General features: G+C 34.9%; 1 protein-coding gene across 8 annotated transcripts in view; it reads right to left on the bottom strand.

The window, feature by feature from the left end:
* Positions 1-16,028, bottom strand: part of DLG1 (discs large MAGUK scaffold protein 1) — a 257,181-nt gene that overhangs the window by 145,656 nt on the left and 95,497 nt on the right. For all 8 annotated transcript variants that reach the window (XM_027583079.1, XM_027583081.1, XM_027583082.2 and 5 more), the window contains exon 5: positions 5,040-5,204. In XM_027583079.1, the coding sequence (XP_027438880.1) occupies positions 5,040-5,204 (165 nt within the window). The remainder of the gene's footprint in view (positions 1-5,039; positions 5,205-16,028) is intronic.

Here is a 16,028-nt window from a genome sequence, read left to right as displayed (position 1 = left end):
TGTTTTCCTCTAGGAGTTTTCTCTGAGGACGAGACTAAGCTGAGATGACTGATGACACAGATTGGTTATTTGCTTAGAGAAACTCTGCTCATATATACACAAATCCCTTCTGTATGAGCACCATCTTGTGGCCAAATTGTATGCAGACTATAAGATTACCTTAATACACCAGGGCCATCCAAAAAAGATAAAATTCAACATTTTAATATATTCGAGATGTGAAAACAAAATTGATATCAAAAAGTACCCATTATATACTCAAAATGGGAAAGATTCTATTCAATAGGCATATATTTGCTTATGTCTATTTTTCTGCTACCCCATTTCTCACAATATCTGAAAAACTACCAACTACTGCTGGTGATCTCATTTGATAGTATGCTCAGTACTACTGGATGAAATGTATCCAGGCTAGGTGATATACTTATTTAAAATAATTATCTGTTCACATACTCTTCTACCTTCAATTTCAAGTCCTGCTTAACTATGTTTACTCTGCACATATTGGTTTGAACATATTTTCCCTGTCATTGAAAACGAAAGCCAAATATGAATTCTTTAATTTCCTCAATGATCAATGCAACATCCCCTACTAAGCAGTGCACCTAATGTCCTCCTTGTCAATTCGTCCTGAATTAAATCTATTTTGAAATAGGCTGGAGTTTTATTTGTTCAATTTACTCTTCTGACCATTTTTCCTAATTCCTAGCTCATTTTCAGTTTTAGGAATCTTGACACAGTTATTATGATATACTATTATATTCATAACTGTTTAAAATCTAAACTTTCTTTAAAGATTTCTTACATACCACAAAAATTCACCCACTGCGTCCTTTTCTTCCACAGTAGAATTCTTCACCATTATATTGCCAATTTCTTCCTTGAAACTGCCCAGCACTGGCAAGAAAGTTTCCCTTTCGGAGTCTTAAATCATAATTACGTTTAGGCTAAATAAGGCCCAAATAAAGTAACTTTCAATCACTATCTTATTTCATTCATTATTTCAGTAATGAGAATCAGCACCAGTACTACAAGAACCTGACAGATTATTTCATAGCCCATTTCATGGTGGCAAACCCTTCATAGGGCCACTCATCAGCTCAGGATTGAGGCCCTCATTTGCTAACAAGTTCCCAAAGCTACGGTATCATGAATTTTCCTGCACTTTTACAGTTTCCTCTGATTATCACCCTGCTACTGTACTTATTTTCCCCAGTAACAGCCTCCTCCTCTCAAATGGCATCCTGTCCACATCTTCAACACCTTGTCCAAATATCAATTTTCTTTTTTCAGAATACCACCCAAATTTTTCTCTTTATTTTCTCATGTTACATACTGTGTTATATCTCTCCATAAAAAAATATTGATCACTGAAATCTAACAAAGCAACTAGCACAGATGTTTAATAAATGTTTGCTAAATGTATGTATTATTTGATAAACAAAATTAATATTCTGGCAGATGATTTTTTTCCCCAAAATCTTATAATCAACTTTATTCAAAAGTTTTCAAAAATTTACACTTGACAACAGTCAATGCAAAAGTTCACATCTGCCAGATACTCATATTGGCTATAGGTGCATTCAAACTTATACTGAGTTAAGCAATGCCCATGGTCAACTGTGAGGGCTTTACATGTACTCTTTAATCTTCACCACAACCTTCTTCATTGTGATTTAACAAATATGCTTGTCTTTGTAAAGCTTACTTTCTAGCAGGAAAACAGTAAGTACACAAGTGAACAAAAAATCTAGTTTGACCATGAGCACTGAATCCAAGGGCCAGCAACTACCAACCTTCTCCTGAAATGAAATTAATAAGACTCTCGCTTTTATTTTAAGTTGTCAATTTGCTAAAATATTCATCAGTTTATTTATATTCAACTTTTAAAAAGGGGTTGGGACTCTCACTGCGCATGCCCCTGTCAGAATCTGCATACACATGGAAGTAACTACCAAAACACCCTACCAAAAGAGGAGTTGAGTGTATGCAAAATGATTTTGCATAGTTTGTAACGATCAGAATGACCAGAAAGTCGAAACATCAGAAACAAAGAATTATACTTACCTGGGAGAGTTTCGTGACTAAAGTAATAGTTTATATTAATTCAGTCAAGAGAAAATAGGCATAAACAAGAACAGCACATAAAGCAGGAGAGAGTGCTTAGAATTCAAGTGTTCTAAAGTTCTATGTTATTCAGAATGAAGCTAGGAGGTATTTATTGACTTTAGATTTTTTAAGTTAAAAATGTATATCAAAATTTCTAGGATAATCACTAAAGGAAGAGGAACAAATAACTTCCAAGTAAATAAGATGGAGATAAGGCATGAGAAAATATAACCTAAAGTAAGATATGAAAGGAATAAATGTCTCCTACTGAGAAAGAGAAGCTGGAGAAACTGCATTTTAGAAAGGCTCTATTTCTGCTGTTTTTCTGCTAGGCCCCATTTACTCATGTTCTATATTTTGCATATGAGTAAAAAACCAAAGAAGCTATGTTCCCACTCCAAGAAGGGGAAGCAAGAAAGTTAATCATTCTCTGAGGTTTGTCACAGGCCCTCAAACACCTGATAACATCTAAGGAGAGTCAGATCCTAAACATGTTCTGGGACGTCAGCTTTGAAAAAACCGCGGCTGACTCTGGCATCAATACTTTCTGCCTTCAATGATTTATAAAATAACACCTATTGTTCACCTGTTATTCCTCTGTGATTAGACCCTACCCTGGATTCCTGAAGAAACACTTATCCTGGACCCCTTTCCCAATATAAACCCTGAGCCCCAAGTGAAAAAGAGACTCATTCTCCTTTCCTTCCCGAGTGTTCCAGACACTCCACCTGCTATTCTCTACCTGTCACTTACGCTATTCAGTAAACTCTGCTTTCACGTGTTTGATTGTGTTGATTTCTAACCTGCACGAAGCCAAGCACTCTCTTGGCTGGTCCTGAAGGACCCCCACTTCTGGGTTCTCAGACCCAGACTGCCTGTATCACTATGTTTAAAAATTAAGAAACATACTCATAGGGCAAATAAAAATCACAAGGGAAATAAAAAAAAATGTTAGAATGATAAAAAAAAAACATTACATGCTAAAACTTGTGGATACAAGTAAAGTGATTATTAAAGCAAAGTTTACAAACTCAAATACTATTAGAAAAGGCTGACATTATTACAACACACAACTAAAGAAACTAGAAAAAACAAAAAACAGAAAACCCCAAACCCAAACAGAATAAACTCAAAGAAAGCAGAAGAGAAAAAATAATAATGGTAAGAGGAGAAGGGGGAAAAGAGAGAAGAACTGTCTCTGTCACTAATAGCCACCAATTTTTTCCTCTCTGTATCTCTCATTCTTCCAAGGGAAGGTCAGCTTGCTTCTACCAAACACAACCTTAGTTTGTATGTAGGTTATCCACACATTTAATAGATTTACATGAACACATGTATTATGTAGGTAAATGTGTGTGTGAAAACAGGGAGGGTGGGGTTGCCAGCACATGGGGGAGGGACACAAGAAGATTCTTTAAAAAGAGATGAATCTTTGAAAAGACCATCTTTTGGCAAGAATAGTCAAGGGGAAAAAAAAAACAAGGCACAAATAAACATTATTAGGAATAAAAAGGGGGCCATACCTAAATATGCTATAGACAAAACCCCCAGGATATTAATAATATTTTGAATATGAAATGGACAAATTCCTGAAAAAATAACCTAGCAAAACTATTAATAGAAAATCTAAATGGTATAACCATTAAAATTTTTAACTAGAAATACTAAATCATCTGTCAAAGAAAATTATAAAACATAGGTTAAGTTTTACTAGGAAAAAATTATCCTTATTCACAATACATACAACCAACAAAGGATTAGTATACAGAATATATAAAGAACTTGTAGGGGCCCTTGGGTGGCTCAGTCGGTTAAGCGACCGACCCTTCGTTTCGGCTCAGGTCATGATCTCAGAGCCCTGGGATCAAGCCCCATGTTGGGCTCCACACTCAGAGCGCAGTTTGCTTAAGGATTCTCTTTCTCTCTTCCTCTGCCCCTCCCTCCACTCGCTCGCTTGCTCTCTCTAAATAAATAAATATTAAAAAAAAAAAAAAAAAAAGGACTTGTACAGATCAGTAAAAAGGACACCAAAGAGAAAAACGAACAAAAATCTTGAGAGGTTATATCACAGAATAGAAAACCTGAATGACCAATAAATATATTCAACCACATTATCAAACAAGGAAATGCACATTAAAATCACAATGTGATTTCAAGCCCCAAACAATGGCAAAAACAAGAATACCAGGTATTGATGAGAATATGGATCAGTTAAAACTCTTGTAATATTGCTGCTGAAAATGTAAACTATCTAACCACTTGGAAAATAATCTGGTGTTATCCACAAAGATATGTATACATAACCTATGTTTTAAACAGCACTTTTTATATTAGTAATATTCTGAAAATAACTCAATATCCACCAAAAGTAAGATAAATTATAGTGTATTCATAAAAGAAAAAACTCCAGAGCAATGAAAACAATCTCAGGAATATAATGTTGAGCAAAAATGTAAAGCTGAGATTATATGCAGTATAATTCATTTACATAAAATTTAAGATTAGCAAAATAAACAATATATTGATTGGAGATCTAAATGTGTGCTAGAGCTTTAAAAGAAACCAGGATTGTGGTTATTTCTGAGGGGAGTTAATGTTAGTATTAATGCTCTTTTTCTGTACCTACTAATATTTAAAACACATTTTAAAAATATTTCAATGTGTAGTATTTGAAATATAATAGTTATTTCCTTTCTGGGAATTTTTAGGCTTAAAGATAGTATCACTGAATAAAATTTATTTATAAAATATATCCTTAAAAATATTTTTAGAATGCTAATAAATATTACGAAATTCCCTATAACTAAGAAACCATAAACAATCAGGGGGTGAAAATTCTACATGAAAGAAGAGTTCTCTCTGAGCATGAGCTACACTAGTAACAAAAGTAATATATAAATCATAGGAACAAAATAAAGTTATCATCCTACCTTTATTGGTGAAATATGAGAATGGGAAACAAATCCATGGACATTCTCAATTTCTGACAGGTTCTTCTCGGAAACATGAACTAATTCCGGACCTATCACCTCATTAGTGATTTGTGGGGATATGTGCTCTTGAGGAGGTGTATCTTCATCCTGATACCGGTATTTCTGTAAAGAAAATTATTATATTTGATAAAATCCTGAAAAGCAAGGTGTGTTCAATTTAAATCATGGTTTCATAACTGGCCAAATACTCAATAATATTTAACCATATGGAAAGTGTATTGTATAGTTAATGCATAAGGTCTGAGAGAAATAGGTCTCCATTTTATTTTTTTAAAGATTTTATTTATTTGACAGAGAGAGACACAGAGAGAGAGGGAACACAAGCAGGGAGAGTGGGAGAGAGAGAAGCAGGCTTCCCGCGGAGCAAGGGGCTCGATCCCAGGACCCTGGGATCATGATCTGAGCCGAAGGCAGACGCCTAATGACTGAGCCACCCAGGCGCCCCTAGGCCTCCATTTTAAAGTCATGCCAATTTTTAATAAAATATTTGATTATTAAAACTAATTCAGATTATGGGAAGATGGCTGAGTAGGAAGCACAAAGAATTTGTCTTTCCATTTAGAAAATTACACAGGCAGAATCTGTCTGATGTTAACTATTTTGGAACTCTGGAGTCAGTCGAAGGCTTGCAACCTACAGGGGGGAAAGTTGGGATGGTAAATTGTGATAAATTTAGGTCAACTTCACCACTTCTATTCATCATAGTACTGAAGTTGCACCCAGAGCAATTAGGCAAGAAAAAGAAATGAAAAACACTCAAATTGGAAAGGAAGGAGCAAAATGATCTATTTACAGATGATAAAATGTATGTAGAAAACCTTAAAAGACTCAGCAAAAAAGCTGTTAGAACTAATGAATTCAGCAAAGTAGCTGGATACAAAGTCAACACACAAAAATCAGTTGCATTTCTATACACAAACAATCTAAAAAGAAAATTACAAAAACAGTTCCATTTGCAATAGCATCAAAAAGAATAAAATACTTGGGGATAAACAAGGTGAAATACTTGTACAATGAAAACTATAAAACACTGCTGAAAAATTAAAGATGACAGAAAAAAATGGAAACACATTCTGTTTATGGATTGGAATACTCAATATCGTGAAGATGTCAATACCAACCAAAGCAATTTATAATCCCTGTCAAAATCCCAATGACATTTCTTGCAGAAAGAGAAAAACCCATCCTAAAATTCGTGTGGAATCTCGAGAAATCTGAATTGCCAAAATAATCATGAAAAAGAACAAAACTGGAAGACTCACACTTTCTCATTTCAAAACTTACTACAAAGCTAAAGTATTCAAGACCAGTTTCGTATTGGCATAAAGACAAACGTACAGACCAATGGAATAGAATAAAAGTCCAGAAGTACACCTTCACATAAATGGTCAAATTATTTTCAACAAGGGTGCTAAGACTACTCAATAGGAAAAAGACAATCTTTTCAACAAGTGGTGCTGGGAAAAGTAGATATCTACATGCAAAAGAATGAAGTTGAATCCTTACCTAATTTTTACCATGGGTAAAATTCAAAATGCATCAAGGACCTAAATGTAAGACTAAAACGATAAAACTCTTAAAAGAAAACACAGCACACAAAAGCTTCATGACATTGCATTTGGCCATGATTTCTTAGATATGACACCAAAGGCACAGGTAACAAAAGAAAAAATAGACAAATTGGATTTTATAAAAATTTTAAAATTTTGTGCATCAAAAGACCCTATCCACAGAGTAAAAGGAAACCCACAGATTGAGAAAGTTTTGCATATCATATGCCTAATAAAGGATTAATATCCAAAATATATAGAAAACTCCTAACTAAAAGTCAACAAAAAAACCAAACAATTCAAACATGGGCAAAGAACTTGGACAGAGATTCCTCCAAAGACGACAAATGAATGGCCACTAAACACATGAAAAGCTGCTCACATCACTAATTGTTACAGAAATGCAAGTCAAAACTATGAGATACCACCTCACACGAATTAGGATGATTCCTATCAAAAACAAACAAACAAACAAACAAAAAACAGAAAACAAGTTCCAAGAGAAACTGGAACACTCGTGCATTGTTGGGAATATAAAATGGTACAGCCACTGTGGAAAGTAGTATGGTGGTTCCTCAAAAAAGTAAAAATAGAATTACTATATGAATCCAGCAATTCCACTTCTGGGTATATACCCAAAAGAATTGGAAGCAGGGTCCTGAAGAGATATTTGTACACCCATGTTCACAGCACTATTTACAATAGCTAAAACATGGAAGAAACCCAAGTGTCCATCAATGGAGAATGAATAAGCAAAATGTGGTATAAATATACAATGGAATATTTTGTTTTAAGATAAAAAAAATTGTGCAATATGTTACATGTGCGTGAACCTTGTGAACATTATGCTAAGTGAAATAAGCCAGTCACAAAAAGACAAATACTGTGTAATTCCACTTATATGAGGTACTTAAGAGTACAGCTGATCCTTGGAACAACAAGGGGTCAGGAACACCAACCCCTATCAAAAATCTGTGTATAACCTTGACTCCCCAAAAGCTTAACTACTAATAGCCTACTATTGACTGGGAAGCCTTACCAATAACAGAGACACTTAACACATATTTTGTATGTTATATGTATTATATACCATAATCTTACGATAAAGCTAGAAAAAAAGCTGAGAAAATCATAAAGGATAATTATGATATATAATTGTAATTTTATAATCATAAAAAAACAGACTAGTATCTACATATATTTTATATTAATAAATACTTCTTTCTTAATGTTTTTAATATTTCTAAGCTATGCAGTTCATCTGAGAGTTTTTTTAAACTGTTGCAAATCTCTAAAAGATTTTCCAATATATTTATTGAAAAAAATCTGCAGATCAGTGGGCCTGCACAGTTCAAAACCATGTTGTTCAAGACTCAACTGTAGTCAAAATCATAAAGACCTAAAGTTATAATGGTTGTTGCCAGGGGCTGGGGGGAGGGGACAATTGTGACATATTATTTAACAGACATAGAGTTTCACTTTTATGTGATGAATAGAGTTATGGAGATGGATGGTGCTAATGTTTGCACAACCATGTGAATGTATATGAATACCACTGAACTATAAACTTAAAAATGGTTAAATGGTAAACTTTTTGTTATGTGTACTTTATCACAAAAAAAAGAAAAAAGAAGTTTAAGAAATAATTCAGAGCTAGGTGAAAAATAAATCTGAATACTGATTTGCTCATTTCTTACCGAATGTCAGGAAAGCTGTATCTCTAAATACACAGTTGTTTAAGTGAAGTCAAAATGAAAAGCCAAAGTTGTTTGGATAAATTAGTTTGGTTTTCTTATTCAGTTAACTGGTATAAAAATGAAAAGTCTTTTCAAATCCTAACTGAAAATTAGTCTATTAGAGAACAGTATTCTTTTTATCTACAAGAGAACCTTGTCTCTTTCTCTCACTCTCTCACACACATATAATTCTATGCAATCTATTTTTAAAGGAACATAATTTTAAGAAAACTAAAATCTACCTTACCCTATACAGAAGTAAAGGAAATCATAATTATAAGGAACTGGGAGAAAATAAAAATACATGTTTTTCAACTCAGGCTGAGAATGTGTATACACATACACACAAAACCAAACAAACTAAAATATTCTCTACCCTCCCCCAAGAAACATACTCATAAAGAAAAAGACACAAAAAGCCACGAAAGAAACAAATTTTATAACGAATAAAAAATTATTAGCCACTGTTAGCAGCTCTTATAAATCATTAAAAAAAACCATAGCAAACATAATAATGGTATATTCACAAAAAGCATACAAACAGATCAGTAAACTTGTAGGAAAAACATGCTCAACATCCTAGTAAGTAAAAATTACAGTGTTAGCATTCAGAGAAATGGGTATAAATCATCACATTCTTGGTAGGGGTCTTTTTCTGGTGGGCAGATTGCAATGTTTCAAATGTCCTGAAAATGTTTCTACTCCTTGATCCAATAATTCCACTTCTAGAAACTAATCTTAGATATAGCATCAGTAAGGAACAAAAATATTTGTTGTATATAGACAAACATGTACATGGTAAAAAACATAAAAAATCCTTTTAACTGTGAAGTTGAGTGCTGAAAGTTATTACACAACCTCCAGCATCACTTTTTAAGTAACATCCTTCTGTGAAATGGCAATTACCTGGGAAACAATCAGGCTCATATCAATATTAGCCAGTTCATTTAGCATGATATAAGAAAGATTTTTGCATGTTAACCTCGAATTATTTTCAAAACCAATGAAAAGAATTCTCTAACTTTATCCGGAGTAAGGCTGAAGTTACAAACATACTCACAAAATTTAACACAGTTTAAATACTCAATGGGGCAGAAGCAAAATCTAAGTATGCTTATGCTTTAATAGTCAATACGATTATAAGGAAAAAAACTTGATTATCATCTTTTTTTTTTTCTTTCCTTCTCCGCAGGCTCCCCCCATAGTCATCTTTTCAAACTTTATAGGTACTCCACAACTTAATATGTACTTTGGAGAGAGTACATGTAGAAAGATACTATAGTAAAGTCTGGAATGAAGAGAAATTGGAAACAAGCTTCCTATCAATACACCAAAAAAAAAAAAAGTTAAATAAATTATGGTACATTCTACAAAAGTTATATAGACATTAAAATGGGTAAAAATCTACTTCTAATAGGAAAAGCTGAAAATACAGATTGCTGAATGAGGAAAGCATGTTTTGAAGCTAACAGTTTGAACATTTTATTTTTTAGATTTTATTTGAGAGAGAGGGAGCATGAGCAGGGGGGGAAGGGGCAGAGGGAGAGGGAGAAGGAGACTACCCACCAAGCAGGGAGCCAACAGGGGACATGGAGCTAGATCCCAGGACCATGAGATCATGACCTGAGTCAAAGGCTGCTGCTTACCCGAGCCACCCAGGTGCCCCAGTTTGAACATTTTAAAACAGAGCAATAGTACACTTATGTATATGTATGATATGTAAATGCATATGCAATACATGTGTAAAAATATATATGTATCTTCATGTATATATATGTCTGTGTGTTTATCTCTCTCCATAGCCATGAATGTACATAAGTAATTTGAGGGAATCTAAAAGGATTTAAAACAAACAAAAAAAAATGGTTCAGACATTGGGGGGGGGAGGTGCTATGGTGAGCGCCGTGAATTGTGTAAGACTGATGAATCACAGACCTGTACCTTTGAAACAAATAATATATTATATGTTTAGAAAAAAAGAGAAGATAGTAGGAAGGGAAAAATGAAGGGGTGGAAATCAGAGGGGGAGACAAAACATGAGAGACTATGGACTCTGAGAAACAAACGGAAGGTTCTAGAGAGGAGGGGGGTGGGGGGATAGGTTAGCCTGGTGATGGGTATTAAAGAGGGCACGTGTTGAATGGAGCACTGGGTGTTATACGCAAACAATGAATCATGGAACACTACATCAAAAACCAATGATGTATGGTGATTAACATAATAAAATTTAAAAAATGGTTCATTTTGAAAAAGAAAGAAATCACTAAAAAAATCTGTCCTTTAAATATCTTTTAATAGATGTTACCCCTTGTAATTACTGAAAAACTCAAGGCATTTGACCTGGGGTCTCCCAGTAAAAATCACTCTATACTCATGGAACCATTCAATGTGGCCCTTTGGCTTTTGTATTTTCTGCAAAGTGGCAGCTGAATGCAATAGCTTGACCAGTCTCATGTTTAATCCTTTTGGCAAGACTATAGATAGTACTGTGTCCTTTTATCAAGAAGCACATAAGCTCTGGTTCTCTCTTTTTGTGATGTTAGGAGCTCTTGATACTCAATGGCCTAAATCAGTTCATTTACTGGGGGTTGCAAAATGGTGACAGTCTAATTCTACTATTTCATTTTCATTTACTGAATGGTATATATAGAGAGAAATATTTCTCTTCACCCACTATCTGGTTACCTACTGATATGGTTCACACATGAATAACAAGAGAAATACTTAAATTTGTTCCTTTATTTACCAGTTTTCAAGACAGATTAAAAAAAAACTGGGCGGCGCCTGGGGGGCTCAGTTGTTAAGCATCTGCCTCTGGCTCATGTCATGATCCCAGGGTCCTGGGATTGAGCCCCACATCGGGCTCCCAGCTCAGCAGGAAGCCTTGCTTCTCCTTCTCCCACTCCCCCTGCTTGTGATCCCTCTCTTACTATGTCTCTCTCTGTCAAATAAATAAATAAAATCTTAAAAAAAAAAAAAAGAAGAGTGCAAATGTATTTAAAAAAAAAAACAACTGGTTCCCTATCATTCTCTTAAAGCAATTAGGAGGTTTTTAGATATCATGCAATCCTGATCAAAATGTCATCTGGCATCTGGCTTTTTTTCAGCAATTGACAAGCTAATCCTAATATTCATATGGAGATGTAAAAGACCCAGGATAGTCAACACAATCTTTAAACAGAAGAGCAAAGTGGAGGACCCACACTTCCCAATTTCAAAACATTCTAAAGTTGTATATTTTTTTTAATTTTTATTTATTTATTTGACAGAGAGAGACACAGCAAGAGAGGGAACACAAGCAGGGGGAGGGGGAGAGGGAGAAGCAGACTTCCCACCGAGCAGGGAGCCCGATGCGGGTCTTGATCCCAGCACCCTGGGATCATGACCTGAGCCGAAGGCAGATGCTTAACGACTAAGCCACCCAGGCGCCCCTAAAGTTGTATTTTTTTTTAAAGATTTTTTATTTGAGAGAGAGCGAGAACGAGCGCATGAGCAGGATGAGGGGCAGAGGGAGAAGCAGACTCCCTGCTCAGCAGGGAGCCTAATGTGGGGCTTGATCCTTGGACTCTGGGATCATGACCTGAGCTGAATGCAGACGCTTAACTGACTGAGCCACCCAGGTGCCCCTACAAAGCTGTATCAATCAAGATTGTGATACTGGTGTAAAGACAGACATGTATCAGTGGAATAGAATTAAGAGTCCAGAAACGTATCATCGCATTTATGGTCAAGTGATGTTCAACATGGGTGCCGAGAGAATTTAATGGGGGAAAGAATAGTCTTTTCAATGAATGATGCTGAGACAAGTGGATGCAAAGCAATTAAATTAGACCTCTTTCTAACACTACGTATAAAAATTAATTCAAAATGGATCAAGATCTAGATATAAGAGCTAAAACAAAAAACTCTTAGAAGTAAACATAAATATACATCTTTATAATCTTGGATTCAGCAATGGTTTCCTAGGTACAACATCTAAAGCATAAGGAGGTAAATTTGACTCGATATAAATGAAAAACTTTTGTTCATCAAAGGGCATATCAAGAAAGTGAAAAGATAACCCTCAGAATGAGAGAGAATATTTACAAATCATATATCTGGTAACAGCATCTAGAAAACATAAGATGTCTGGTAAGTCTCCTGAACACATAATGAATTCTTACAACCCAACAATTAAAAACTGAATTTTAAAATGGGCAAAGAATTTAAACATTGTTTCCAAACAAGATATATAAATGGACAGTAAACACATGAAAAGATATTCAACACCATCAGTTATTAGAGAAATGCAAATCAAAACCACAATGAGCTATCACTTCACATCCACCAGGATGGCCATAATCAAAAAGATTGATAATAACAACACATGTTGGTGAGGATGTGGAGAAATGGGAACTGTCAGTGCTGGGGGGAATGCAGTCATCCTGGAAATAGTGAAGCCATTCTGGAAAACAGTTTGGTAGTTCCTCAAAAGGTAAAAAGAGTTACCGCCGTTTGAGTAATTTCACTCCTACATATACATCCAAGAGAACTGAAAAGGTGCATCCACACAAAAACTTGTACACAAATATTCATAGTATTATTATTCATAACAGCCCCAAAGTGGAAACAACCCAAATGTCTATCAATTTATAAATGGATAAATAAAATGTGGTATATCCATACAATGGAGTATTATTCAGCTATAATAAATTATTTATACATCCTACAACATGGAACTTTGAAAATATTATGCTAAGTGAAAGAAGCCAGACACAAAAAGCCACATACTGTATAATTCCATTTATATGAAATGTTCAGAACAGGCAAATTCATAGAACCAGAAAGGAGATTACTGATTTCCAAAGAATGGGAGCAGGGAAAAATGGGAATCAACTGCTGGTGGGTACAGAGTGTCTCTCTGGGTGACGAAAATGTTCTGGAATTAGTGCACAGAGCTATATACTTTAAAAGGATGAATGTTATGGTATGTGAATATATTAATTTAAAAATTATTATTAAAATGTCATCATAAATGAATGGATTACACATATCTGACTGGCTTAAATCCACTGCAAATATCCTTTTGGAAGCTCAAATTGTCTATCTCTAGCCAGTAGGACTCTTTTCATCTCTGAGTCCCCTTATACCTGGCAATTTTAAGAAAGCTTAATACAACAAAATATAGTTACCAAAAGGAGAACTCCATTTTTTACTAATGATTCCCAAAAAAGGGATTCCCTGAGGTACAATTATTACTTGAGAAAGTATTTCCAAGTAGCTTTCCAGGCCTACCATTACACTGCATAGTAATATTCATCTGTATTTCTTATTATCTAAAGGTTGATCTCAACCAATTACCAAAAAATTTTAACATTGAAAACTTCATATAAAACCAGTTTGCTAATACAGTAGAATGCATAAAACTAAGCCTCCTACAAGGATGGCCCATGTAAAATTAGCTAACACTTATACTAGAAAAGAATTACAAAACGGGAATGAGAGGACAGGGATGGAGAAGGAAGGAGATTTAAAAATGACTGTATTAGCAGCGCCTGGGTGGCTCAGTTGTTCAGCGTCTGCCTTCGGCTCAGGTCATGATCCCGGGGTCCTGGGATCGAGCCCCGCGTCAGGCTCCCTGCTCGGCGGGAAGCCTGCTTCTCCCACTCCCACTCCCCCTGCTTGTGTTCCCTCTCTCACTGTGTCTCTCTCTGTCAAATAAATAAAATCTTTAAAAAAAATGACTGTATTAAGAACATTCTAAATACCCATTTAGAAACTTTCCCATTCTTTTTTATGTTTTTAAGGTTGGTATCTTCAGTATCAAACCTTCCACTGCTCTTCATCTTGGTTAACAATACTGGCAACATTACTACTTATTGACGACAGTGACTTGAAAGCTATTTTAATTTGGAATGTAAATATGTTACTACTCTACTGCTGTAACATATTTTTCAGAAATGTTTCTTAAGAAACAGTAAGTTTTCTGTTTTTTGTTTGTTTTTTAAGATTTCATTTATTTCTTTGACAGAGAGAGACACGGTGAGAGAGGGAACACAAGCAGGGGGAGTAGAGAGGGAGAAGCAGGCTTCCCGCTGAAGAGGGAGCCTGAGGCGGGACTTGATCCCAGGACCCTGATCTCATGACCTGAGCCCAAGGCAGACACTCAACAACTGAGCCACCTGGGCGCCTGAAACAGTAAGTTTTCTGATAATGGACACCATGCAGATTACCGAAGCTATTAGAAAATTTAAAATGGTTGAAATTAAGACCAAAAACTTACTAAGTATTTTACTAGTATAAGGTTCTTAAAGCCCATCAGCAGAATAAACATAGTTCTTAGTTTGTAAATATCTCCTTACCTACCTCTCAACCTATAAATACTTGTTCCTATAATAAATTAAAAAGAAATATTTTTGCACCACATGTTTTACTAGCACATTGTTCCATGTACCCCCAACATACTTGCTATAAGAAAAGCAATAAATAAGACATCAAGTCTAGTGGTGGGCTTTAATGTTAATTTCTAAAACAGATGAAGATTATCATATGTTGAGGAATGCAAACATAAAATCACCACCAGTTTGGAACCCAATATCCAAATTTCAATAAAAACTTATGTGCTAGGTATGTACTGTGGGTGTTTGCAAATATGGAGATAAATAAAACTTAGATGTTGATATAAATATTTAAATATGTTAAAAATCAATGGTAAAGACCTGTAAACCATTAGGAGAGAGAAGAAATTGGAAGGAAGGAAGGAAGGAAAGAAGGAAGGAGAAAATTGAAATGAAAGAAGTTAGGAAATGGGAAGAAAGAGTTAAAACACATTCATGAAAACTATGATAAATATAAAATATGATGTGAGGAATTAAAAAATGAATGATTATAATAAGTGTATTATGAGTACATTTAAATTCTATCAAGTAATAGCTCATTCCTGCATTCCTGAGGATGATGGAAAGCTTCTAAATTCATTAGACAATCAGTTTATAGAACCTTAAAACAAGAAACCAATCTTACTTCAAATATGAAGACAAAGATGTTTTGGAAGGCAAAACAGCAAATTAAATACAATGGTTCATGTATTCATTTTTTTTTAAAAACCATATGAACAGATCAAAGAACAAAGTTCATATGATCATCTTAGTAGATGCTTAAAGAACACTCTATCTGCCACAAAGTTAAAGTTAAACCCATTCCTAACTACAGGGCGGGTTGGGGGAGGCAGCTCGTATTAAATAGAGAAAAAGAAACACTTAAAGTAGCTACCAGTAATCATCATATTTAATGATGAAGCATTAAAAACATTTCTATAAAGTGAAGATCAAGGCAATATCTCACTCTGACATAACATTTTTCTAGCATTTCTAAACAATCTGCTAAAAGCAGAAAAAGAAAAGGGATGCCTGGGTGGCTCAGTAGATTAAGCGTCTACCTTTGGCTCAGGTCATGATCTCAGAATTCTGGGATCAAGCCCCGTAACAGGCTCTCTCTGCTCAGTGGGGAGGCTGCTTCTCCCTCTCACTCTCCCTCTGTGCTCTCTCTCTCAAGTAAATAAATCTTAAAAAAAAAAAAAAAAAAGAAGTAACTTCCTAGAACTGCCCCTGCAAAATTGCAAAGGGGTGCGAGCATTTTTCAGAAGAGATGCTCAGAGCTTT

The sequence above is a fragment of the Zalophus californianus genome, chromosome 1 (genome assembly GCF_009762305.2).
Source record: "Zalophus californianus isolate mZalCal1 chromosome 1, mZalCal1.pri.v2, whole genome shotgun sequence".
In the NCBI taxonomy this organism is placed as follows: domain Eukaryota; kingdom Metazoa; phylum Chordata; class Mammalia; order Carnivora; family Otariidae; genus Zalophus; species Zalophus californianus.
The sequence above is the reverse complement of the archived record's forward strand: the minus strand, read 5'-3'. Positions and strand labels throughout refer to the sequence as shown.